This window comes from Phyllobates terribilis, unplaced genomic scaffold (genome assembly GCF_046119375.1).
Source record: "Phyllobates terribilis strain yellow unplaced genomic scaffold, ASM4611937v1 Scaffold_3__8_contigs__length_932513732, whole genome shotgun sequence".
Classification (NCBI taxonomy): domain Eukaryota; kingdom Metazoa; phylum Chordata; class Amphibia; order Anura; family Dendrobatidae; genus Phyllobates; species Phyllobates terribilis.
In genome coordinates this window covers 97108201-97135848 of record NW_027362763.1, presented here as the reverse complement: position 1 = coordinate 97135848, position 27648 = coordinate 97108201, and the positions used below count along the sequence as shown (strand labels likewise).

Genomic DNA, 27648 nt, shown 5'->3' with positions numbered 1-27648 from the left:
GCCATTATTCTGTATGGAGGACTATATGGGGCCCATTATTCTGAATGGAGGACTATATGGGACCCATTATTCTGTATGGAGGACTATGTGGGGCCCGTTAGACGATATGGAGAACTGTGTGGCTCATTATTCTGTATGGAGGACTATGTGAGGCCCATTATTCTGAATGGAGGACTTTGTGGGGCCATTATACTGAATGGAAAGCTATGTGGGGCCATTATACTGTATGGAGGACTATGTGGGCCCATTATACTGTATGGAGGACTATGTGGGGCCCATTATGCCGTATGGAGGACTGTGTGGGGCCCATTATGCCGTATGGAGGACTGTGTGGGGCCCATTATACTGTATACTGATTGGCCCGTGACTTTGTCCAGGTTTTTAATTTTGGCCCTCTGTGTGTTTGAGTTTGACATCCCTGGTCACGACAAACAAAAGTGTAAAATCGTGTTTGGCCACTCTGCTAAAACCTCATCCCTTTTTACCATGATGGTATGTTATTGTGAAAAAAATCCCTTTATCGTCAGCTAAGTCTCCTCCTACTTGAGCCATGCACCAGAGTCTATTCAGGAACGTGCCCTGCCCCAGAGGAGCCCAGTTAGTCCGAGCGATTTTTTTTGTGTTTTTCTTTTACCCTCTCCTTCTACCAAGAGCCAAAGCTTTTTATATCTTTAGGCCCACATAGCTGCATGAGGGCTGTTTTTGGGGGACAAGTTGTACTTTTGAATGACACTGTTGATTTTATCATGTGCTAGAAAGTAGAAAAAAAATTCATAGTGCGTTGAAGTTGCAAAAAATAGTGCAATTCCACAATTGTTTCTTTTTTATTATTATTTAACTTTTTATTTAAATATTTATTTTATTTTTACTATACGGTAAAACTTTTTAAAAAATTTGTAAAAAAAAAAAAAAAAATTACATTTTTTTTTGCTTCTGTTGCCATTTTCTAAAACTCGTAATGTTTTTAATTTTGGGGATTTGGGGCTGGGTGGGAGCTACATTTTTGTGCCCTGAACTGACATTTTTACTGAGGGGGACTTGAAGCTGCGATCGTCTGATTGCTTGTACTGTACATAGTACTACATGTATGTCAAAGGTTGTGAAGGGGCTAAACAAAATATAATCAGACGATATAATTTGATCAGTTTTTGAGAAGAGAAAAAAAAGAAATAACAAATGAAATCATTAGATAATTTATTTGGAAATAAAATGTCTATAAATGATATATACATATAACTGCACGTTTTTCTTTGTTCCTTCTGATAATAAAAGTCATGGCCTTGTTGTTTTATTTCAGAATGTGTATTACAGGCAATCATTTCACATCATATAACAAAACGGGTTTTGCCCATAAAATGGCCGCATCCGCTGAGCACATGCTGACGATTAGGAGTGTCACCTGGCGCCCCTAATGAGGGGACATGGCCGGTTACCTACATACAGAAACTCTTGTGTGACAGGTGACAGCTCAGCGCTTGTATCTGCTATATACCCGTCTGTAGTATTAGAGACATTTATCATGGGCCGTGAGACACTATGATGAATATGTTGCAGACATCACTCTTATTACATCTTGTCACAGCCCTGCCCTGACTCAGAACCTCAACTCAAGTCCAGGCTTCATTTTCCTGCCAGAGTGTAGACATTTTAGGACAAACCCTGATTGGTTGCTATGGATAACCATGGTTGCTAAGGCCCATTTTCCATAGTTAATGCATTATCAATCATCTGTACACTCACACACTTGCATGTTTCATTTTCCTGCCAAAGTTTAGGACAAACCCTGATTGGTTACTATGGGAAGCCATGGTTGCTAGGGCCCATTTTCCATAGTTACTGCATTGTCAATCATCTGTACACTCACACACTTGCATATTTAATTTTCCTGCCAGAGTTTAGGACAAACCCTGATTGGTTGCTATAGGTGACCATGGTTGCTAAGGCCAATGTTCCATAGTTGCGGCTTTGTCAATCATCTGAACACTCACACGCCTACATGTTTAATTTTCCTGCCAGGGTTTAGACATTTTAGGACAAACCCTAATTGATCGCTATGGGTAACTATGGTTGTTAAGGACCATTTTCCATAGTTACTGCACTGTCAATCATCTGCACACTCGCACACTTGCTTGTTTCATTTTCCTGCCAGAGTTTAGGACAAACCCTGGTTGGTTGCTATGGGTAGCCATGGTTGCTAAGGCTCATTTTCCATAGTTACTGCATTGTTAGTCCTCTGAACGCTCACACCTGCATGTCTAATATATAATTATTATTATACCTTATTATAATAACATTTTTTTCACATAAATTTTACAAAAATAACAGTTTTGTGTCTGTGATAAATAATACCATCACCCATATTTTGGGTGAATAATAGTGATGTGTAGCCAGATACAAGGCATTGCTGGTCGGAAGGGTCTCGATACAGTTCTCACACCGGCCTCGGGCTGTACCCCGGAGGGTGGTGATAGCGTGCGGCCGCTGCCGGTTCTCATACTCCGCATACACCAATGGTGGAGCAGATGGAGTAGACTTGTCCCTTCAGAGCTGGAAATTCAGTTTAGATGACAATTAGGGTCGAGCGTCGAGTCTGCAACCTGGGGAAATGGATTGTGAGAAGTTATGGACGTGACAATATTTTACATGACAGAATGATGGGGATCAGCAGCCTACAGAGATGAGGATAAAACGCCACATTACGCCACCTACTGCTCACACTAAGGAACTACATGTTTGAAGGAAAGGGAATTTTTAGTTTTTTTTCCATTTCTTAAAGGGGTTGCCTAGTGGATAGGACAAATGAAAACTTATTGAATGGTGGGGGTCCGACTACTGGGCAGTAGAACAGGGAACTTTTATCCCCGTTAGTATGGTGCCCATCCATGCTTGACTGCTGCTACACTCATTCCCTATGGGGTTTCTGGGAAAAGTTAAGCGCAGTCCTATAGGGAATTAATGGAGCATTTCTGCTGCTCCATTGAAAATGAATGGCGCGGCCTTTAGGCGTCTGACCTGCTGCTCCATTCTATAATGAGGATAAAAGTGCTCCGTCCATGATAGAAATTCCCCATTCGGGTCGCAGCGGTCAGACTTCAACTGATCAGCAAGTTATAGCCACTTTTGTGGATAGGTGATCGCTTGTTTTCACCGGACAACCCCTTTAACCAGGTCTCCACACAGTTATCCTTAGTCACCATAAAATCTCAAGACTATGGCAATGCAACCTCCATATTTTATTATAAAAAAATTACAATAAACTATGAAACTGTCAGAGAAAATCCTTCATGATTTCAGTTTTCTTCCATTGAGTAATAATAAAGGGGTATTCCCATCTCCAAGATCCTATCCCAATATGTCGTAGATATAATAATATTAATATTAGCAAATACCTCCAATTAGAAATGTAGTATAGTTCTTCTGATTCACTATGTTGCTTACCCCATGTGCAGGGCATTGCAGTATCTTCAGTATCCGTGATCCATGGTTACGCCCACTCATATATTGTCAGCTAAATATCCATGGTTACTCCTACTAGGTTAGATATCCATGGTTACGCTCACTCATATAGTGACAGTTAGATATCTATGGTTATGCCCACTCATATAGTGACAGTTAGATATCCATGGTTACGCCCACTCATATAGTGACAGTTAGATATCCATGGTTACGCCCACTCATATAGTGACAGTTAGATATCCATGGTTACGCCTACTTATATAGTGACAGTTAGATATCCATGGTTACGCCCAGTCATATAGTGACATATCCATGGTTATGACAACTAACTAAGCTACTACAATGCCCTGCACATGGGATAAGCGACATAGTGAATCAGAAGAACTATACAACATTTCTAATTGGAGGTAATTGCTAATATTATTATTATACCTAGTATATATTGGTATAGGTTCTTGGGGATGGGAAAACCCCTTTAAGGCTATGTTCAAACTGAGGTTTTTTTCGTGGATTTGCTCCAAAATCTTCAGCAAAACCAGCTTCAAAAATGCTTGCAAAACTCTTCCTATCCATTTCTATGGGAAATCTACTTTGCTGTTCATATCAGAAGTTTTTGTTTTTTAGGGTTTTTTTCTTGAAGAGTTTTAAAAAAAAAAAAAAATCCAGCAAGGAAAAAAAAGTGCACGACTTTAAAACAGATCCTGATAGAATTTACTCCTAACTAGGCACTGTCCAATCAAAAGGCTGCAAAGAATGCTTCAGGAAAATACTCTTCCAAAATGCTTTAAAACCTCTTCAGGAAAAAAATAATCAAAAAAGGAGTGTCTACTGAAGCAGTTTCTGCTTGAAAAAAAAAAATAGTTTTTGACCTCCTCAAAATATCTTATAGCTACTGGCTATATTCAGACAGAGCTTTTTGGAGCTGATTTATTTCAAAATCCTTCTTAAAAAAAAGCAACATTCTTCCTATTCATTTGGATGAGAAATCCATTTTGTTGTTTATATGAAGAGATTTTTTTAGCCATTTTTTTTCAAGAGGGGGTAAAAAAGTGCAAAAAAAACGATCAAACTAGGTATTGTCTAATCAAAAGACTGCAAAAATCCCTCTTCCAAAATGGCATCAATAAAAACTCCCCAAAAAAAGAGCAATTCTTGAAGTTGTTTCCACTTGAAAAATGCTATATAAACATAGCCAAAAATTGTGTCATCAGGAATTTTGCCATAACTGATATGATTACCAGGCAAAAATGGCCAATTATTATGTGGGCAGTAAACACCCCTGTAGTTTGTGTGCTAAATAGTCATAATTAAAAAATATTATTCCTATCAGGATTTGAACTCTTAACACTGTAGTTTCAAAGGCTGATGCCTTACCATTGAGCTATCCAGTCAAGTGAAAGTAACTAGTAGCTTTTCTTGTCTTATGAGATCAACCAGGAACATACTCAGGGTGACTAAAGGTCATTGTGATTCTGATTCTGATGTTTGAAGAAAGACACACATCAGACTCACACATCAAAATCAAACATCATTTGAATTTGTATTGCTTGCAGTCTGTACATACGTCCCAATGAGTTTTAGACAATTTTGCACTGAAAATCATATAAACAAATAGAGCTCCCAAGTTTTACAACTGAGTTTATAGCTCAGTGGTTAGTGCGCTGGTTTTGGGACACAGAATTTTGGGTTCAAGTCCCATCAGCGAACAGTTACTTTTTTTTATTATTATTATTATTATTACAGTTGTAAAAGTCAAAGTCACTTGTCAGAATCACTCGTCAGAATCACTCGTCAAAATCACTCGTCAAAATCACTCGTCAAAATCATGTTAGAACCCTCCTGTTTGTTTTTTCCATCTTGTGTTTTGCGGTCATGTGACCATCTGCCTTTATATTCCAGCTCCGCCCTTTTGGCTGTGCTGGACTTCAGTGTTTGACTGTTCCTCTAGCCAGGTGCTTCTGTGCCTTTCTCTGTCAGTTCGCTTGGTCCTTCTGAGACCTCTAGTACTATTTTGTCAGTTTGTCTTTTTGTGTTCTGCAACTACTTTTCTGTTTAGGAGGTGTCCCATTTTTGTCCCAGTCCTTAGTTCTTTTAGGGACCCCTCCCTTAATGCTATAGGTCTTCGTTCAGACTAGCCGAGGACTAAGGCGGGTCTGTTCGCTAGGAACAGGCATCCCGCTACATCGTAGGGATTCAGCTTAGTCTTACTGTAGGGACAGCTTTCCCCTATCTTTCCTTAGTTCATGTTGCAGATCATAACAAATCACTTGTCAGAATCACTTGTCAGAATCGCTCATCAAAATCACTCGTTAAAATCATTTGTCAAAATCACTCGTCAGAATCACTCGTCAGAATCACTCGTCAGAATCAGTTCTCAAACAGGGTATTTAGCCTCATCATTCTGATGTTTGATTTTGATATCTGATCATGTCCTAAAATGGACACTGTACCACTGAGTGACAGTGGCAACTCCTTCCTTTGCTGTGGGCATCTTATTGCATGAGTTTTATGGCATCATGCTGAGCTAATATTATCATTTGTACCTTATATGATTGAGTGCTAGCTCCGTTTGCCTCCGTGTGTCTTCTGTGATTGGGTAGAAGATGAGGATGATTAGTCCTAGAATAATGAGGACCGCCGGGACCCCGCCAATGAGTATCTGCAACGTCAGCACCACGTGGTAGGATTGTCTGCACGCTCCACTGCTGTAACCTGCAAATCTGTCAGCAACACTAGTCAGCATCTAACAAAGGTAATACGCCATCACGAACCCTACAATACCCTGGACCGGTCTCCATTGCTCATGACAGGGCTGCTTCCTCCAATACGAGTAGACCAGGGTGATATATCCAAGTACAGGGACGTGACGTCCATGACTGCCAATAAAGGACACTTCCATGTGACATGACCTGAGGTGGCCGGATTGCCCAACACATTTGCACACCTCTCATTATCATCAAAATTGGAGCCTCATTGAATCTGTCAGCAGGCAAGTCTGAATCTGGGGTCAATCGTTAATTCATTTTGGGGTCTGTGTTCTGTTTTAATTCCAAGATCCCTGTGTGATATTGCAGCTCAGACCCCGTTCACTTCAATGGAGCTGAAGTACATTACCAATCCCGACCTGTAGTCAAGAGTGGCGCTCATGTATTCTTTAAGGTCTGTGATCAATTGAAGGCTTTACTTGTCTTTATTATTTTTCAAGATTCATGATGGGTCGTAAGTATTGCACTACCTGGGTATCTATATAAAAAAATTGGGGTTCTCGTACAGTAAAAAATGAAGGGGATGCAATGCGTCATGGTCCTAAATCACCCATTCAGGGGTGTCGGGGATAAATGGCGAAACGTCTGTTATACATTTATCACTTACTGCAGGCTCAGGGTAGAAATTCCTAGTGCGATCCCTGCGGATAACTTGGTGAAGAAGACAAATGAGGAATAGAAAATGGCCTCCAGTCCATTTGCACGAGGATTTTTTTGACGGAAATTATCCACTACGTCAGGAAGCATGGACCTGAAGGGATTAGACAAGAACACAAAATATCCCGAACGCGACACTTAAAAATAATTTTTACAGATACCACTTTTTTGTTTGTTTTGTTTGTGCATTATCTGAACCTATTGCATAAACTGTTTTGCATTTGGCACATTCAGCTCTGCTACATATGTCAATTCCTTGCAATGCTATTAAGAAGGGATCTTCAACAAACTGCATGGGAGCTGCAGGCGGTCTGAACATACTGCGAGTGGTAGTTTTGCTGGAGTGTTGACAATCATTGCTGTAGGGAATAGTGATATCACAGTGGCAGAAACACTTGGCCTCTAGAAACCGTGCGCCAAATTTATCTAAGTGTTGCCTATTATTTAATGAATTTAGCACATTTTTACATATAACACTTCTGCCTTAAAAAGGGTTTTCTTACCCAAATGGCAGCCAATCCTAGTCACGTGTCAGAATAGCATGCAGTCTGAAAAAACATATCTCCCGAGCCCTGTGTCTCAACTAACTGAGGAGCTGTATTGTAAGCACATGTGTCACCCTGGCCTGGATGCCACAAGTGTAATAAAGCCGTTTCTGAGAGCAAGGGGGAGGTTCTCTAGTCAGGGGAACATTAGCATGCAGTACCTCCTGTCACAGGCCAGTAGGGGGAGCAGGCTGCCCCTATAAAAGCTGGTACTGGGGGCAGGGTTAGAGAGAACTGGATGACCTGTCTCAGCACTGAGACGTGTCCCGGAGCAGAGCAGGGACAGAAAGTTCTATTGCACCTAAGAGGAAGTGTGGCAGGAGGAGAGCCACAAGCCAGAGACAAGAGACGAAGAGAGCCTGTCTTGGCAGATAACGGACTTAATTTACCAGACTTTGGTGTCTGAGGCTGGGAGGATTCCACATCCCCCCGCAGATAACCAGTCCGCAGGGAACTGTATATTCCTTGGCCTAAGAAGCCTGGAGGCCCTGCCACAACAGAAGGGACCAGCAAAGCCGTACAAGGCTGGGAGCAGAAAGGAACCCACGTTGCAGGCCATACAGGCGAGAATACACGGAAAGCTCGGAAACGTGGGCTGTTACCCTATAAGGAGGAGATGGCCAGAAGGAGCACAGAAAGCACGGTAGGCCTACACCCTCACCCTGACCAGGGCCAATTTCCCCGTTGCTCTCAGACATCCAGGTCCCCTCCTAGCCGGGACTGTTTGTGGGTCAATTTACCTGTTCTAGTAAAGACCAAGGACTGCAACCTGTTGTCTGTGTGCTCCTTGCTCCTCCAGCACTATCAGCACTGGGACTCTCACTACCATCACTCCCACCATCCACTACACTGCCCTGGGGCCGCACTCTTCCCGTGGGGAGTCACACCATCCCAGCTGCATACATCATCAGCCCCAGCGGTCTGCCTTGCAGCGGCGGTTCCTAATGACCGCAAATCCACGGGTGGCGTAGTCGGACATAATCAACAGCACATAACGGACTACCACTGGCCTGACCACCCTGAGCCACGGAACCGGGTTGCCACTACTACTCCCATCGTTCCCCTACTGCCCGGATCCGAGTGCCCCACGGCCCAGGGGGCGAGTCAGCTTTGGCGTAGTCGGCAGGATTGAAACCAACCCACCACAAACGGGTATTGCGTGCCTAGAAAAGACTTTGCACTTACCTGAAAAGAGGTTTCCCGCCATTTGGAGCCGTTTCCCGCTATTTCCAGCCGTCTCCCGCCATCTTCCGCCGATTTCCCGCCATCGGACGCCATCTTCAGGACGCCGCACGGGAAGAAGAGGGGCGTGGACGTCCAAACCGCGTGAGACCCGAAGCTCCGCCCCATGCACCGACGCTGCGCAAGGTCCTGGAAGGGAGAGAGAGCGACGCTGACGTCATCAGGACGCGACACAAGGTCCTCGTCCAGAGCAGCATCAGCGGAGCCGCTGCCTACAGAAGAGGATTGTTGGAAGGTAGGCCACGCTTAACTAGGGGGGAGGAAGATGTCGGACACAGAAGCGCCCACTACCACCAACGCAGCTGCAGCAGCGGTGATGCCCTTTTCCCTGCCCTACATCCCTGGAGCGGCCTGGCTGCCCAAGTACTCAGGGGAGCCCCATGCCCTAACTGACTTTAACGAAAGGCTGTACAGTTTGTTCCAAGTCTACCCCCTGACAGAGGAACAGAAGGTCAGCATATTAACAGGGCAGTTAACTGGGGCAGCCCAAAGGGAGGTAAAATCATGGCCCACTGAGGAGAAAAGAACCGTGAAGGGTATTCTGGCCCTGCTGCGGGGTACCTTTGACACACGTACCTCCGCTGAAATTAAAATGAGGTTCTATGGATGTAAGCAGAGGGCACAGGACAGCATCAGAGACTATGCCCTAAATCTGCAGGAAGCCCTAAGGGCTATCCAACAAACTGACCCTGGCAGTGTGCAGGAAACGGATAAACTACTAACAGAACAATTCATAGAAGGTCTGCTGTCCAGCGCCCACAGGGCCCAACTGCGCCTCATGTTCTTTCAGAACCCTGATCTGACCTTTGCCCAATTTAAGGACAGGGCCATAAGGGTGCTCCGTGAATCCGCAACAAGTGGCGCTATAAACCCCCGGCGCCCTGCTCTCACCTACCACCAGGAGGCGGCGCCCTCCTCTATGGACTCCGTAGGGGCTGATGCACAGGCCCTGAACCAAGCCCCGTCGAAAGACCTGCACCACCAAGTCCAGGAGCTGACCAGGAGCGTCGCAGCGTTGACCAGGACCGTCCAGGCGTTGCAAGTGGACCCGTCAAGACCCATCGAGTTGGCTTCAAGTCCGGAGGATGTCCCGTGGCGTCGACAGAGGAGGATCCCGTCATTCCGAGGGAGGCCCACAGACCGCTACGCAGAGGATGGACAGCCCATTTGCCGTCGATGCAACCAGCCCGGACACATTTCCAGGTACTGTAATTTAAACGGGTCCAACCTGGGGCAGAGGGCCAACCCCCAGACATAAGATCACCAGGCCCTTATAATTGGCGTGATAAGTACGTTGGGGGGCGCCCGGTTTTACCCGTGGTGCTGGACGGTATCCCCATGAGCGCCTTTCTGGATACTGGGTCGCAAGTAACCACTATCCCTTATGTACTTTTTAAGCAGTATTGGACTGATGCTGATATCACACGGTATCCAGACAGTAACTTGAGCATCATCGCCAGTAATGGCTTACCCGTGCCGCAGATGGGGTTCAAGGAGATGACCATTAAAATTGGTAAAGTTGAACTGCCGGCACAGGGAGTAATTATTGTGGACATTGACCGTCGTGAAAGTCACCCTAAAATAACTGTGGGTACTAACGTGATTGAAAATTGTCTTTCAGAGGTAATTGTAATTTTACAACAGGTGGCGGTGAATGCTAGTTCCAGCCAACAGAGAGTCCTCAACTAGGAGATAAAAGCCCTGATGAGACGGCAGCAGGTAGAACTGTCTGGTGGCGAGATCGGTAGCGTAAGACTGAGTGACCCATTCCCCATTTCCATGCCTCCCAAGAGTGAAATGATGATCTGGTGTCGGACTGCAATCGGGTTGAGAGGTAGAGACTACCAAGCCATGGTAGAACCCGTGTACTCAGACAGCAGGCCCACCATTTTGACAGCCCGGGGGTGGTTGATGTCCGTCATGGGAGGGTGCCCGTTCGCATTCTCAACATTGGGGAGAGGGAGGTACACTTACCCAGGTACGCTACACTCGCCAAACTGTTTGTTGTCGAACACAAAGCTATCAGGGCCGTGGAACCCTTGCCTCCATCTCCACAGGCGGAGGGTAATGGCTCCCAGAAACAAAAGGAGGACTGGTGCCAGAAACTCCATGTGGGTGCTGACTCCACTCCCCTGCACCAAAAACAAGGAGTCTACCGGGTGGTACAGGAGTACGAGAGAGTCTTTAGTAAGCACCCGCTAGACTTCGGCAGAGTAAAAGGGATAGAAAACCATATCCCCACGGGGAGCCACCCACCAACAAAAGAGAGACACAGGCCTGTACCCCCTGCACATTATCAGAACGCCAAGGGTATGCTGTGGGAAATGAAAGAAGCTGGGGTCATTAGAGATAGCTGTAGCCCCTGGGCAGCCCCCCTGGTTCTGGTAAAAAAAAAAAACGGCACCATGAGAATGTGCGTGGACTATAGACAAATCAACCGTATCACCCACAAAGACGCATATCCGCTGCCTAGAATAGAGGAGTCTTTAGCCGCACTAAAATCAGCTAACTTCTTTTCTACTTTGGACCTTACTAGCGGGTACTGGCAGGTTCCTGTGGCAGAGGCTGACAAGGAGAAGACCGCCTTCACCACCCCGATGGGACTGAGTGAGTTCAACTGTATGTCCTTCGGGCTCTGCAACGCACCAGGGACCTTCCAGAGGCTGATGGAATGCTGTCTAGGGCACCGAAACTTCGAGACGGTCCTCCTTTACCTGGACGACGTGATAGTCTACTCGAAGACTTACGAGGACCATCTAAAGCACCTGGCCAAGGTGTTCGAAGCCCTGGCAGGCTACGGCCTGAAGGTGAAACCATCGAAGTGTCACCTGCTGAAACCAAAGGTCCAGTACCTAGGGCACGTGGTAAGTGCGGAAGGAGTAGCCCCCGACCCTGACAAGGTCACGGCAATCAAGAGCTGGCCAAGCCCCTCGAACATCAAAGAGGTGAGACAGTTCCTCGGGTTGGTAGGCTACTACCGAAGGTTCATCTCCGGGTTCACTAAGATGGCAACTCCTATGCAGGACCTCCTGATCGGACAGTCTAAGTCCAGAAGTCAAAAGCCACCCTTCAAGTGGGATAAACTGGAAGAGGAGTCCTTCCGCCAGTTGAAGATGGCCCTCACGGGTGATGAGATCCTGGCCTACCCTGACTATGGCCAGCCTTTTATTCTCCACACAGACGCCAGTAATGTGGGACTGGGAGCCGTACAGTCCCAAAACCAACAGGGCAGAGAAAGGGTGATCGCGTACGCCAGCTGGAAGCTGAGACCTACCGAGAGGAACCCAGAGAATTACAGCTCCTTCAAGCTAGAATTCTTGGCGGTGGTGTGGGCCGTGACGGAACGCTTCAAGCATTACCTGGCCTCCGCAAAATTCACTGTGTATACGGATAACAACCCGTTAACACACCTAGACAATGCAAGACTTGGTGCCCTGGAACAGCGGTGGATGGCCCGTCTCTCCAATTATGACTTCGTGATCAAGTACCGGGCAGGCAAAACCAGTGCCAACGCTGACGCCCTATCGAGAATGCCTCACTTACCTGAAGGTGACGAAGACCCAGAAGAGCTGGAGGAGGTAGAACTCCCCGCGTTTCACCGGTACGGAGCCGCTCAATACTCCCACCGTGTGAAGGAGGAAGATCTAACCACCGTTATGATCAATCCTCTACCTCACCACAGCTGGGCCGAGACCCAAGATAGTGACCCTGCAGTCCACCTGGTGAAAGATCTGCTGACCCAGGAAGATGCCCGCATAGATCCGGATGCTCCAGAGGAAGCCAAGCAGCTATGGAAAGAGAAGAGCAAGCTGTTCCTCTACGAAGGCAAGCTGTGTAGAAGGATTGTCAACCACCGGACACATGAGCTGACCTGGCAAATCGTGGTCCCAAGGCAGGATGCAGCTATGGTCCTGGGGGCTTACCATGACAGAGCGGGGCACTTCGGTTGGAAGAAACTGGAGTTCCTACTAAGAGGACGGTTCTTTTGGGTCGGCATGAGAGGGGCTGTAGAAAAGTGGTGCAGGGACTGTGGCCCTTGTCACCTAAGGAGGAAGGACCGTGACAGCCAGAAGACACCCTTGAGGCCCATCGTCACCCAGCAGCCTCTTGAGCTGGTAGCTCTAGACCACGTCAAATTGGCTCCAAGCCGGTCAGGATACATCTACGCCCTGACAATCGTGGACCACTATTCCCGTTTTCTAGTGGTGGTCCCAGTAAAAGACTTGACAGCCCAAACGGCGGCCAGAGCCTTCCAGCAATACTTCTGCCGTCCACACGGGTATCCGGAACAGGTCTTGACAGACCAGGGTCCAGCGTTCGAGGCTGAAATCTTCCAAGAGTTCTGCAACCTCTATGGCTGTAAGAAGATTCGGACAACGCCTTACCACCCACAAACTAACGGGATGTGTGAGAAAATGAACAACATAGTCATTGATCTCCTGAAGACGTTGCCCCTGGAGGAACGCAGCCTGTGGCCAGAAAAACTGCCGGATCTGATAGACTTATACAATCATATCCCGGTGAATGCTACAAACTGCACCCCGGCTTACCTGATGCGAGCTAGACCAGGTAAGCTGCCCGTAGACCTGGAGATGGGAGTCCTAACACCTGAGGACACCTCCCCGGATGCGGACTGGGATACGGAAAGGCAACTGCAGTACAAGAAGGTACAGGAGAGTGTGGAGAAGAGCCTGGCCCAGGTGAGAGAGAGGCAAGAAAAACTCTTCAACCAACAAGCCCCTGCTTGTCCCCTAGAACCTGGTGAGCAAGTCCTGAAGCGGAAGAGAAGGCTACATAAGTTGGACGACCAGTGGGAAAGGGAACCCTACTCCGTACTGCAGTCTGATCACGACAACCCGAAGGCGTGCGTGATCACCAAGGACGGAGGAGAAACCACTAGCACCGTCTCCAGAGACCACCTCAAAAGATGCCCCGAGCAACTCCGTAGTGCAGAAGAGGATCAGAGTGACCTTGAACCCGCAGAGGACAAGGAAGAAACAATCAGCACCATTCTCGGAGAGTTCCCTCAGTCCTGGACTCGCATAAATGATGCCATAGTGGTACCCGTCCTGCATTTCCTGCAACCGGCACAGCAACAACCAACACCAGAGCCGGAAGGTGAAGAGGAGCAAGCGGTTCCAGAGGCAGAAGAGCCTGTACCAGCAGCCCAGGAGAGTCAACCCTCTGCTGACAGTGAGCCTGCCATGCCTGTGGTAAGCCAAAGGACCCGCAGACAGCTGCCTGCCCTACCTGTACACCCAGCTGGTAGCTGCACCCCTAACGCTAGTGGGGAAAGCCAAGTAAGTCCACCACCAAACAGTGGGTTAAAGAGGTCAACCAGGAGCACAAAGGGGCAGATACCCGCTCGCTGGAGAATATAGAGTGTACTAAAATTGTAAATAACCCTGTTGCCAAATGTTGAAATGTTTGCAAAGTTACATGCATGTTTGGTAATTCTGTGTTTCAGTTTCTTGCAGCTACCGTAAGGACTCAAAGGTTATGGACTTTTTATAACCGGGACCTTGTATGGACTGCGTTTGGAGCCTAACCCAGGAATGAACTAAGACTGTAAAGGACTTGGGGTAGGACAGACCCCCACCTGGTTAAGGCTCCCCGTTGTATTGGTGATATGGACACCCGGTCACAGACCACACTGTGACCGTAAGAACTCAATCTGTGCGCCTTCTGTCTGTTAATGTTTTATAGTCATGTATATTGTCTTTGTTTATTGTTTAGTCCCGGAGTACTAAAATTCAACTAGGGGGGAATGTGTCACCCTGGCCTGGATGCCACAAGTGTAATAAAGCTGTGTCTGAGAGCAAGGGGGAGGTTCTCTAGTCAGGGGAACATTAGCATGCAGTACCTCCTGTCTCAGGCCAGTAGGGGGAGCAGGCTGCCCCTATAAAAGCTGGTACTGGGGGCAGGGTTAGAGAGAACTGGATGACCTGTCTCAGTACTGAGACGTGTCCCGGAGCAGAGCAGGGACAGAAAGTTCTATTGCACCTAAGAGGAAGTGTGGCAGGAGGAGAGCCACAAGCCAGAGACAAGAGACGAAAAGAGCCTGTCTTGGCAGATAACGGACTTAATTTACCAGACTTTGGTGTCTGAGGCTGGGAGGATTCCACATCCCCCAGCAGATAACCAGTCCGCAGGGGACTGTATATTCCTTGGCCTAAGAAGCCTGGAGGCCCTGCCACAACAGAAGGGACCAGCAAAGCCGTACAAGGCTGGGAGCAGAAAAGAACCCACGTTGCAGGCCATACAGGTGAGAATACACGGAAAGCTCGGAAACGTGGGCTGTTACCCTATAAGGAGGAGATAGCCAGAAGGAGCACAGAATGCACGGTAGGCCTACACCCTCACCCTGACCAGGGCCAATTTCCCCGTTGCTCTCAGACATCCAGGTCCCCTCCTAGCCGGGACTGTTTGTGGGTCAATTTACCTGTTCTAGTAAAGACCCTGGACTGCAACCTGTCGTCTGTGTGCTCCTTGCTCCTCCAGCACTATCAGCACTCGGACTCTCACTACCATCACTCCCACCATCCACTACACTACCCTGGGGCCGCACTCTTCCCGTGGGGAGTCACACCATCCCAGCTGCATACATCATCAGCCCCAGCGGTCTGCCTTGCAGCGGCGGTTCCTAATGACCACAAATCCACGGGTGGCGTAGTCGGACATAATCAACAGCACATAGCGGACTACCACTGGCCTGACCACCCTGAGCCACGGAACCGGGTTGCCACTTCTACTCCCATCGTTCCGCTACTGCCCGGATCCGAGTGCCCCACGGCCCAGGGGGCGAGTCACACACATAGGAGAGAAGGGCTGTGACATCAGAAGAAATACATTTTCGACTTGGCTGAATAAGCCTCAGTCCCCCAAGCTCAGTCAGCTGAGGAGAAGATTTATTTCTTCTCCTGTCACAGGGCTTCTTTGGCTGCTCACCAATACGTGTTGTTACGGTACAGCTCCTGTCAGTTTAGACACAGATCTCAGGAGCAGTGCTCATTCAGACTGCAGTCCGTCTTGACACGTGACTAGGACAAGCTGCTTATTGAATTACAATTTTATTACATTCTTGAATAACCCCTTCAAGTTAATTTTCCATTCGGTGATGGCTAGAGTTGGTCCAAATCAGTTCAAAAGACTCTTTCATCAACCACGGCAGGCAATCTGTGGCCGCTGGACGAGAGCCCTGAGAACCGCTTCTTACTTATATGCATCTGCAGATCTACTTTTGATTAGCAGGCCTGGTGCAAACGTCATCGTTGCAGAGTGACGTGATGTTGCACCAGAAGAGTCGCAGATGTTAGGAGGCAGTCCTCAGGGCTCCTGTCCAGTGGCCACAGATTACTGGTGTGGCCGATGGAATGGGTTCTGAGAATTGATTCCCACCAACTCTAGTGATGGCATATGGCATCATTTACTGATATGGAAATACCGAATTAAGTTGTTTATATTCCGAGACCTATTGTATAAAATCTGAAAGGTGCCAACATTTTTGCAATTGCTAGATTATATTTTTCTTTGCAAATCTCAGCAGTTCTGTTATGTCGCAGGTTAAACTGTACAAACCATGGAAGGAGAAGAGATGCCGCAATGCTGAATCCTGATGACACGGCCACCAGATATCCTACAATCACATTTGGTATGGTGACCAGCATGATGGCAAATGGGATCATCCACTGCAAAACAGACACATGCCAGTATTGAGAATGAGCAAGTCCTCACACCCTTCTGAAAGGATGTCACAAATAGTGAATCCACTTAGCAGCCCTATGCTCTGGCTCATAAAGGGGGTCTTCAGCAGTGGACTTCACTCTATATACCATAATATGGTGAAGACAGCGACACCAGATTTAGCACATATTTTATTATCCTTCTATGATGGAATCACTGACTGGGTGGATCAGGGAAATGCAGTAGATATAGTATATCTCAACTTCAGAAAGCATTTGATAAATTATCTCATACTATCCTTATTGAAAAAAATGGCCAAGTATGGGATTGACAAGGCTACGGTTAGGGGGATTCATAAATGGCTCAGTGATCGTACTCAAAGAGTGGTAATAAATGGTTGCATATCCAATTGGAAGAGTGTTTGAAGTGGGGTACCACAAGGCTCTGTCCTTGCCCCAGTGTTGTTCAACATTTTTATAAATGATCTAGATAAGGGAACTGAAGGTGAACTAATCAAATTTGCAGATTATGCAAAGCTAGGTGAGATAGCTAACACTAGAGAAGACAGAGAAAGGATTCAGAAGGATCCAGATAAGCTTGAACAATGGGCTGTGACTAATAGAATGATATTTAACAGGGAGAAATGCAAGATTCTACATCTGGGCAAGAAAAACGAAAATTACATCTACAGAATGGGAGGAATAGAACTAAGCAACAGCATGTGTGAAAAAGACTTGGGTATAGTAATAGATCACAATCCGCACATGAGTCAACAGTGTGATGCAGCAGCAAACAAGGCAAATACAGTTCTGGGATGTATTAAGAGAAGCATAGAGTCTAGATCACGTGAAGTAATTATCCCCCTCTACTGCTCCTTGGTCAGACCACATCTGGAATACTGTGACCAGTTCTGGGCACCACATTTTAAAAAAGACATTGAAAAACTAGGGCAAGTTCATAGAAGAGCTACCAGGATAGTGAGCGGAATGCAAAGTATGTCCTACAAGGAACGGTTAAAAGATCTGGGAATGTTTAGCTTGCAAAAAAGAAGACTAAGAGGAGACTTAATAGCTGTCTACAAATATCTGAAGAATATGGAAAAACATGAAGCAATGAAATGAAACTGAAATGGAGAAGATACAGATTAGATATTAGAAAAAACTTTTTGACAGTGAGGGCGATCAATGAGTGGAACAGGCGGCCATGAGAGGTGGTGAGTTCTCCTTCAATGGAAGTCTCCAAACAGAGGCTGGATAGACATCTGTCTGAGATGGTTTAGTGAATCCTGCATTAAGCAGGGTGTTGGACACGATGACCCTGGAGCTCCCTTCCAACTCTAACATTCTAGGATTCTAAGATTATCACATATTCTTCAGTGATACCTACAGAAATTCCAAAAGCTGCTGTCTTCTTGCCAAATCTTTGTAGAAACCACTGCCAGAATGGGATGCTCAAGACAGCGGAAATCTGGAAAAATGGAAAAAAAGAAAAAATGCAAAATCATTATTATATTATTTCATATTTAGCTATCTGAAGTATCACTAGAACTGGACATTTGAGCCCAAATCCCACAATTTATGCTTGGTGCCCCAGATTCGTCATAGGCTACAGCTAACATCCCCTTCTCATAGGGTACAGCTAACTACAGCCATATACAGTGGGTACGGAAAGTATTCAGACCCCTTTAAATTTTTCACTCTTTGTTTCATTGCAGCCATTGGGTAAATTCTAAAAAGTTCATTTTTTTCTCATAAAAGTACACTCTGCACCCCATCTCGACTGAAAAAACAGAAATGTAGAAATTTTTGCCAATTTATTAAAAAAGAAAAACGAGGAGGTCCGAGTCCTGAGAAACGCATTGATCGCTTAAACCGCTGCTCTGAAGTGCTCAATTCAGCAATCAGAAGCTGAAGTGGCACAAAGTGGTGTATGGGCTCAATAGGAGGTCTGGGTACCTATACTGCTCTGTGCACGTGATCATATAGGAGCCGAGGGTGAAGTGACTGCTTCAGAGCAGTGTTCTGATCAATCAGTGGGGGTCTCAGGACCCTGAACCCACCCCCACCCCACAGATCTGCAGGACATATTATACTATAAAACATAAATGAAAACTCGTAAACGTTTTGTTACCCTTTAAGGATGTAATTGACCTCTGTAGGGGCAGATATATGGTGGGTACGGAAAGTATTCAGACCCCTTTAAATTTTTCACTCTTTGTTTCATTGCAGCCATTTGGTAAATTTTAAAAAGTTCATTTTTTTCTCATTAAAGTACACCCTGCACCCCATCTTGACTGATAAAAAACAGAAATGTAGAAATGTTTGCAAATTTATTAAAAAAGAAAAACTGAAATATCACATGGTCATAAGTAGTGTTGAGCGATACTTTCCGATATCAGGAAATATCGTATCGGATTGGATCGGACCGATACTCAAAAAGTATCGGATATCGCCGATTCCGATACCGGAAACCAATGCAAGTCAATGGGACACTAATATCGGAATGAAAATAAACCCTTTCTTTCCTTGTAGGTTAATTCTACATGAAGGAAAACAAATAAGAATAATGTAGAATGTATTATGCGAAAAGCCGGCAATTCATCAGCGGCATACACCGGTACCCGACAATTTACAACAGAAAGAATAGAGCATCACACATAGATTAGATAGATAGAAACATGTCAGTCACATATATATGAAGTACAGTGACAGTGTTGCTTACTGTACTTGTCATTTAGTGTAAAGGATTTATTTAAAAAAATAATAGTGTTTTCATGCACCGTCTCTTTAAGAAAGCCGGCCGGCATTTCAGCATCTGCACCAGACAATTTAGAATAGAAGGAATAGAGAATCATACATAGATTAGATAGATAGAAACATGTCAGTCACATATATATGAAGTACAGTGACAGTGTTGCTTACTGTACTTGTCATTTAGTGTAAAGGATTTATTTAAAAAAATAATAGTGTTTTCATGCACCGTCTCTTTAAGAAAGCCGGCCGGCATTTCAGCATCTGCACCAGACAATTTAGAATAGAAGGAATAGAGAATCATACATAGATTAGATAGATAGAAACATGTCAGTCATATATATATGAAGTACAGTGACAGTGTTGATTACTGTACTTGTCATTTAGTGTTAAAATAAAGGATTTATTTAAAAAAAAATTGGCGTGGGGTTCCCCGTAATTTTAGTCTCTAGCGGAGGTTAAGCAGACGGCTGGGGCAGATGTTTGAAGCCTGGGAAGGGGGTAATACCCACGGAGCTTCCCAGGCTACTAATATCAGCCCCCAGCTGAATACCTAGCCTTTACTAGCTATTAAAATGGGGGACCCCCAAAAAAAATGACGTGGGGTGCCCCCTATTTTAATAGCTAGCAAAGGCTAGGCAGACAGCTGGGGGCTGATATTAATAGCCCAGGAAGGGTGCCATGAATATTGGCCCCCTCCCAGGCTAGAAACACCAGCCGTCAGCCGCCCCAGAAATGGCGCATCCATCGGATGCGCCAATTCTGGCACTTGGCCTCGCTCTTCCACGCTGCCCTGGTGCGGTGGCAGGGGGTAATAGTGGTGGGGTTCATGTCAGCGCCAGCTGCCATGAAGCCCAGGTTAGTAATGATGGGCATCTATAAGACACCCCCATTACTAACCTACAAAGTGTTAAAAAGGAAAAACACACTACACCCAGAAAAAAATAATTTATTTGAAATAAAACACACCATTTTATTTAATTCTTAGTTTACTAAAAAAAAATAGTTACCTTTCCACGTTCCTGCGCTGATCTCCCATGCACAGCTGTCACATCTGGAGATGGTGACAGCTGTGCATGGCTGCTGTAAGCTCACACTGCCGGGAACACGTCCGCTCCCGGCAGCGGGAGCCCCTGACTGAGGTCACCGGAGTGCATTCAGGCAGCGCAGCTCCGGAGACCTCCTTTACGGCACTGCTGTACCGTGGGAATTTCTCACGATACAGCAGGGCCGTAAAGGAGCTAACCGGAGTAGCGCTGCCTGAACTCCGGCGAACCCGCTTATGCAATGATGGGGCTGCTTTACGGCCCCGTCATTCTAGCGGCGGCAGCGGTTCAGAGCGGTCACATTCTATGTGGCTGCTCTAAACTGAAGATCATCGTGGGACACTCGTGGACTACTATGGAGGGGTAAGGATAAGGTTGTGGTTTATTATTTTATATTTTATTACAGGAGATTGATGGCTTCGGGGAATTAGGTGTCTAGGTGAATATAGGTGTAGTTTTTTATTTTTTACTTTATTTTAGGTGGCGATCGGCGGGGACAGGTAATGTATAAACTAATTTATTGTAGGCAACCACTGGCCACCAATGACATGTATTTAAAATTTATTGGGGACACAGTAGGGCAATTTAAATAGCAGGATCAGGCTGATGGGAACTACTGCTCCCATCGAGCTGATCCTGCTGGCACGAGTGGACGGGGGACAGACATAGGCCGATGGGAGTAGTAGTGTCACATCGGCCTATGTCTGCCTGCAGTCACACACCCGCACACATCCCGCACACATCGCACAGACACCGCACACACTCGCAGACATCGCACAGACACCGCACACACTCGCAGACATCGCACAGACACCGCACACACCCGCAGACATCGCACAGACACCGCGCACACCCGCACACACACCGCGCACAGACACCCACACACACCAATCATGACCGGTCTGGGAGGTGAGGCTGACCTGTGCGACCGTGGGAAAGTTCATGCGAGTTCATGCAATGCAGTCAAGCATGAACTCACATGAACCCTCTGAGGGCACCGCGGCGACTTCAAATGAACAGCTGATCAGCATCAATTGATACCTCAGCTGTTCATTTGAAATAACCGGCGGGAAAGCGCAGCACAGAACGGGAAAGCCGGCGGTGAAGTCTTTTCACTGCTGGCTTCCCCGCCCGGGTCCTTCGCTCCCCGCTCCTTGGTGCTGCGCTCCCCGCCCGGTCCTAACTTACGATCGGGATGAGAGGTGGCGAGGGGAGCGGAGGATCGGGGTGGGAGGCTGCGGGGAAGCAGTATGGGGCTGTGTGATTGTTTAAAAGCCGGCGGCTTTTTACCACCCGCCGGCTTTTAAACAATCAGGAGAATTCTCCCACGCTGCGATGGCATTCTGATGACAGGCTGGATCTCAGCTGAGCGCTGCCATCCATCTTGTCATCGTTCAGAGACACTGCAGAGCGCAGGCATTATGGGAACTTCCGATTCCGGTATTCGATATTCTAAAAGTATCGGAATTAAGTATCGGAATTCCGATACCGCGAATATTGGCCGATACCCGATATTTCAGTATCGGAATGCTCAACACTAGTCATAAGTATTCAGACCCTTTGCTCAGACACTTATATTTAAGTCACATGCTGTCCATTTCCTTTTGATCCTCCTTGAGATGGTTCTACTCCTGTATTGGAGTCCAGCTGTGTTTAATTAAACTGATAGGACTTTGGAAAGGCACACACCTGTCTATATAAGATCTCACAGCTCACAGTGCATGTCAGACCAAATGAGAATCATGAGCTCAAAGGAACTGCCCAAGAAGCTCAGAGACAGAATTGTGGAAAGGCACAGATCTGGCCAAGGTTACAAAAGAATTTCTGCATTACTCAAGGTTCCTAATTTTTTTTTTTTTTTCAGTCAAGATGGGGTGCAGAGTGAGAAAAAAATGAACTTTTTAGAATTTACCAAATGGCTGCAATGAAACAAAGAGTGAAAAATTTAAAAGGGGTCTGAATACTTTCTGTACCCACTGTATGATGCTGGAGCCGGGCTCCTGTGCAGGGCAGAACTATGACATCTTGGTGTTTTATATGCTGCAAGTCTAAGGCGACTGGGCAGCTCTGTTCATTGTGGCAATGGTGATAAAGGAGTATGAGTTTTATTTTTCGTTAGAACAGTATTTCTGTGTCATGAGGACACCATTACTTATTGAAGATTATTGAAGACACTAAGGTGACACCATCACTGCATAGAGGCGCTAAGTGGGTACTATTACTACATAGCGGCACTAAGGGGGTACTATTACTACATAAGGGCACTAAGGGGGTACTATTACTACATAAGGGCACTAAGGGGGTACTATTACTACATAGCGGCACTAAGGGGGTACTATTACTACATAAGGGCACTAAGGGGGTACTATTACTACATAGCGGCACTAAGGGGGTACTATTACTACATAAGGGCACTAAGGGGGTACTATTACTACATACCAGCACTAAGGGGGTATTATTACTACATAGGGGCACTAAGGGGGTACTATTACTACATAAGGGCACTAAGGGGGTACTATTACTACATAGGGGCACTAAGGGGGTACTATTACTACATAAGGGCACTAAGGGGGTACTATTACTACATAAGGGCACTTTAGGGGGTACTATTACTACATAAGGGCACTAAGGGGGTACTATTACTACATAGGGGCACTAAAGGGGTACTATTACTACATAGGGGCACTAAGGGGGTACTATTACTACATAGGGGCACTAAGGAGGTATTATTACTACATAGGGACACTAAGGGGGCACTATTACTACATAGGGGCACTAAGGGGGGGGCACTATTACTTAGGTTATTAAGGTGCAACTTTATTTAGTAGGGAGAACACTAAGGGGGGCACCATTGCTGACTTCAGGAATCAAGAAGATTAATATTGCATGGGGGAGCCAATACTGAGTGATGGCGATAAAATACATAATTATGGTAGACCAGTATTGGTATGTCATATGTCGGCTCCCTGAATTGGCATGCGAGCCTGCATCTTTCCTGGCAGATGATGGCTGTGTTATTTAGCCATCATCTTCGTCTAACAGCCACAGGTGGTGCTCTGACAACAGCATTTAACATGTGCTGGAAGGGAAGCCGCGTCATTCCACGCGACGCCAATGAATTCCCATGACAGCCGGGGGTCTGCCATTACAATCCTCCTGTGAAAGCCAGCGTTTAGCTGGTGTTCATAGAAAATCATCATTTTTGCTATACAGTGGTGTGAAAAAATGTTTCCCTTACTGATTTCTTATTCTTTTGCATGTTTGTCACACTTAAATGTTTCAGATCACAAAACAAATTTAAATATTAGACAAAGATAACACAAGTAAACACAAAATGCAGTTTTTAAATGAAGTTATTATTAATGGAAAAAGAAATCCAGACCTAGGGGGCCCTGTGTGAAAAAGTGGTTGCCCCCTAAACCTAATAACTGGTTGGGCCCTTAGCAGCAACAACGGCACTCAAGAGTTTGGGATAACTGGCAATGAGTCTTTTAAAATGTTCTGGAGGAATTTTGACCACTCATCTTTGCAAAACTGTTGTAATTCAGCCACAATGGAGGGTTTACGAGCATGAACCGCCTTATTAAGGTCATGTCACAGCATCTCAATCTGATGACGGTCAGGAATTTGACTAGGCCACTCCAAAGTCTAAATTTTGTTTTTCTTAAGCCATTCAGAGGTGGACTTGCTGGTGTGTTTTGGATCATTATGACCCAAGTGTGCTTCAGCTTGAGGTTTTAAACAGATGGAAGGACATTTTCCTTCAGGATTTTTTGGTAGACAGCAGAATTCATGGTTCCATTTACCACAGCAAGTCTTCTAGGTCCTGAAGCAGCAAAACAGCCCCAGACCATCACACTACCACCACCATATTTTACTGTTGGTATGGTCTTCCTTTTCTAAAATGCTGTGTTACTTGTACGCCAGATGGAATGGGACCTACACCTACCAAAAAGTTCAACTTTTGTTTCAGCAGTCCACTGAGTATTCTCCCAAAAGTCTTGGCAATCATCAAGATGTTTTCTATCAAAACTGAGATGAGCCTTTATGTTCTTTTTGCTCAGCAGTCGTTTTCGTCTTGGAACTCTGCCAAGCATGCCATTTTTGCCCAGTCTCTTTCTTATGGTGGAAGATGAACACTGACCTTAACTGAGGCAAGTGAGGCCTGCAGTTCTTTGGATGTTGTTGTGGAGATTTTTGTTACCTATTGGATGAGTTTTCGCTGCGCTCTTGGGGTAATTTTGGTCGGCCAGCCACTCCTGGAAGGTTCACCACTGTTCCATGTTTTCACCATTTGTGGATAATGGCTCTCACTGTGCTTCACTGGCGTCCCAAACCTTTAGAAATGGCTTTATAACCTTTTCCAGACTGTTAGATCTCAATTACTTTGTTTCTCATTGGTTCCTGAATTTCTTTGAAGATGTCTAACTTTTAAGGATCTTTTGGTCTACTTCACTTTGTCAGGCAGGTCCTATGCAAGTGAGTTCTTGATTGAGAACATGTGTGGCAGTAATCAGGCCTGTGTGTGGCTAATTAAATTGAATTCAGGTTCCAAAAGATGTGATAAACCACAGTTAATTTATGTTTTAAGGGGGGGGGAGCAATCACTTTTTTAAACAGGGCCCTCTAGGTTTGGATTTCTTTTCCCCTTAATAATAAAGTCCTTCATTTAAAAACTGTAAAAACTGTATTTTGTGGTTATTTGTGTTATCTTTGTCTAATATTACAATTTGTTTTGTGACCTGAAACATTTTAGTGTGACAAACATGCAAAAGAATAAGAAATCAGTAAGGGGGCAAACACTTTTTCACACCACTGTACATAGCAGTGCTGATGTATAGTAAAGAAATCAGACGATCGCAACATCAAGTCCCCTAACAAATGGACTAACAAATGCAGTGAAAAAAATGTTGAAAAAAATATAAAATTACAAATCACCCCCCCACTTTCCACCATTAAAAATGAAGAAATATTTTTTTTAAAAAAAAACAATACACATATTTGGTATCGCTTCGTTAGTAAAACTCTAATCCTTCAAAATATAAAATAAATTAATCCTGTCAGTAAACGGCATAACGAGAAAAACAATCAAAACGCCATAACTGCGGTTTTTCGGCCACTGCAACAGCACAAAAAGATGTAATAATAGGCAATCAGAACATCGTATCTACCCCAAAGTGATATGAATAAAAACTCAGGACACAAAAAACAAGCCATCCCACAGGCCCATATCGCAAACTTGAAACTGTTATGGCTCTCGGATATTGCAGACACAAGCAAAAACATTATTTATTTATTTTTTACAAATTTCTGAATTTTTTTCACCTCTCTCTGCGTAATCGTACTGACCTGGAGAATCATATTGCCAGGTGATTTTTACCGTAAAATGAATGCTGTAAATAAAAAAACAACTACAGAATTGTGCCGAGTAATGGCACTAATGCTGGGTTGGGGGCACCAATATTTAGTAATGGCACTAATGCTGGGTTGGGGGCACTAATATTGAGTAAAGGCACTAATGCTGGGTTGGGGGCACTAATATTGAGTAAAGGCACTAATGCTGGGTTGGAGGGCACTAATATTGAGTAATGGCACTAATGCTAGGTTGGGGGTACTAATATTGAGTAATGGCACTAATGCTAGGTTGGGGGCACTAATATTGAGTAAAGGCACTAATTCTGGGTTGAAGGGCACTAATGCTGGGTTGGGGGCACTAATATTGAGTAAAGGCACTAATGCTGGGTTGGGGGCACTAATATTGAGTAAAGGCACTAATTCTGGGTTGAAGGGCACTAATGCTGGGTTGGGGGCACTAATATTGAGTAAAGGCACTAATGCTGGGTTGGGGGCATTAATATTGAGTAAAGGCACTAATGCTGGGTTGTAGGGCACTAATATTGAGTAATGGCACTAATGCTAGGTTGGGGGTACTAATATTGAGTAAAGGCACTAATGCTAGGTTGGGGGCACTAATATTGAGTAAAGGCATTAATGCTGGGTTGGGGGCACTAATATTGAGTAAAGGCACTAATGCTAGGTTGGGGGCACTAATATTGAGTAAAGGCACTAATGCTGGGTTGGGGGCACTAATATTGAGTAACGGCACTAATGCTGGGTTGGGGGCACCAATATTTAGTAATGGCACTAATGCTGGGTTGGGGGCACTAATGTTGAGTAAAGGCACTAATGCTGGGTTGAGGGCACTAATATTGAGTAAAGGCACTAATGCTGGGTTGGAGGGCACTAATATTGAGTAATGGCACTAATGCTAGGTTGGGGGTACTAATATTGAGTAATGGCACTAATGCTAGGTTGGGGGCACTAATATTGAGTAAAGGCACTAATTCTGGCTGGAAGGACACTAATGCTGGGTTGGGGGCACTAATATTGAGTAAAGGCACTAATGCTGGGTTGGGGGCACTAATATTGAGTAAAGGCACTAATTCTGGGTTGAAGGGCACTAATGCTGGGTTGGGGGCACTAATATTGAGTAAAGGCACTAATGCTGGGTTGGGGGCACTAATATTGAGTAAAGGCACTAATGCTGGGTTGTAGGGCACTAATATTGAGTAATGGCACTAATGCTAGGTTGGGGGTACTAATATTGAGTAAAGGCACTAATGCTAGGTTGGGGGCACTAATATTGAGTAAAGGCATTAATGCTAGGTTGGGGGCACTAATATTGAGTAAAGGCACTAATGCTGGGTTGGGGGCACTAATATTGAGTAAAGGCACTAATGCTAGGTTGGGGGCACTAATATTGAGTAAAGGCACTAATGCTGGGTTGGGGGCACTAATATTGAGTAAAGGCAATAATACTGGGTTGGAGGGCACTAATATTGAGTAATGACACTAATGCTGGGTTGGGGGTACTAATATTGAGTAAAGGCACTAATGCTGGGTTGGGGGCACTAATATTGAGTAAAGGCACTAATGCTGGGTTGGAGGGCACTAATATTGAGTAATGGCACTAATGCTAGGTTGGGGGTACTAATATTGAGTAAAGGCACTAATGCAAGGTTGGGGGCACTAATATGGAGTAAAGACACTAATGCTAGGTTGGGGGCACTAATATTGAGTAAAGGCACTAATGCTGGGTTGGGGGCACTAATGTTGAGTAAAGGCACTAATACTGGGTTGGAGGGCACTAATATTGAGTAATGACACTAATGCTGGGTTGGGGGTACTAATATTGAGTAAAGGCACTAATGCTGGGTTGGGGGCACTAATATTGAGTAAAGGCACTAATGCTGGGTTGGGGGCACTAATATTGAGTAATGGCACTAATGCTGGGTTGGGGGCACTAATATTGAGTAAAGGCACTAATGCTGGGTTGGGGGCACTAATATTGAGTAAAGGCACTAATGCTGGGTTGGGGGCACTAATATTGAGTAATGGCACTAATGCTGAGTTGGAGGGCAGTAATATTGAGTAAAGGCACTAATGCTGGGTTGGGGGCACTAATATTGAGTAATGGCACTAATGCTGGCTTGGAGGGCACTAA

The 27648-nt window shown here is 45.5% G+C and overlaps 1 protein-coding gene across 1 annotated transcript in view; it reads right to left on the bottom strand.

Moving 5' to 3' along the window:
• Nucleotides 1–1244: 1244 nt before the first annotated feature.
• MFSD2B (MFSD2 lysolipid transporter B, sphingolipid) overlaps nt 1245–27648 on the bottom strand; it is a 76860-nt gene continuing 50456 nt past the window's right edge. Inside the window, exons 10-14 of the mRNA XM_073674060.1 lie at nt 17735–17815; nt 16244–16353; nt 6829–6972; nt 6000–6176; nt 1245–2597 (exon numbers count right to left, since the gene is read on the bottom strand). Coding sequence (XP_073530161.1) covers nt 2561–2597; nt 6000–6176; nt 6829–6972; nt 16244–16353; nt 17735–17815 — 549 coding nt within the window. The 3' untranslated portion in view covers nt 1245–2560. The remainder of the gene's footprint in view (nt 2598–5999; nt 6177–6828; nt 6973–16243; nt 16354–17734; nt 17816–27648) is intronic.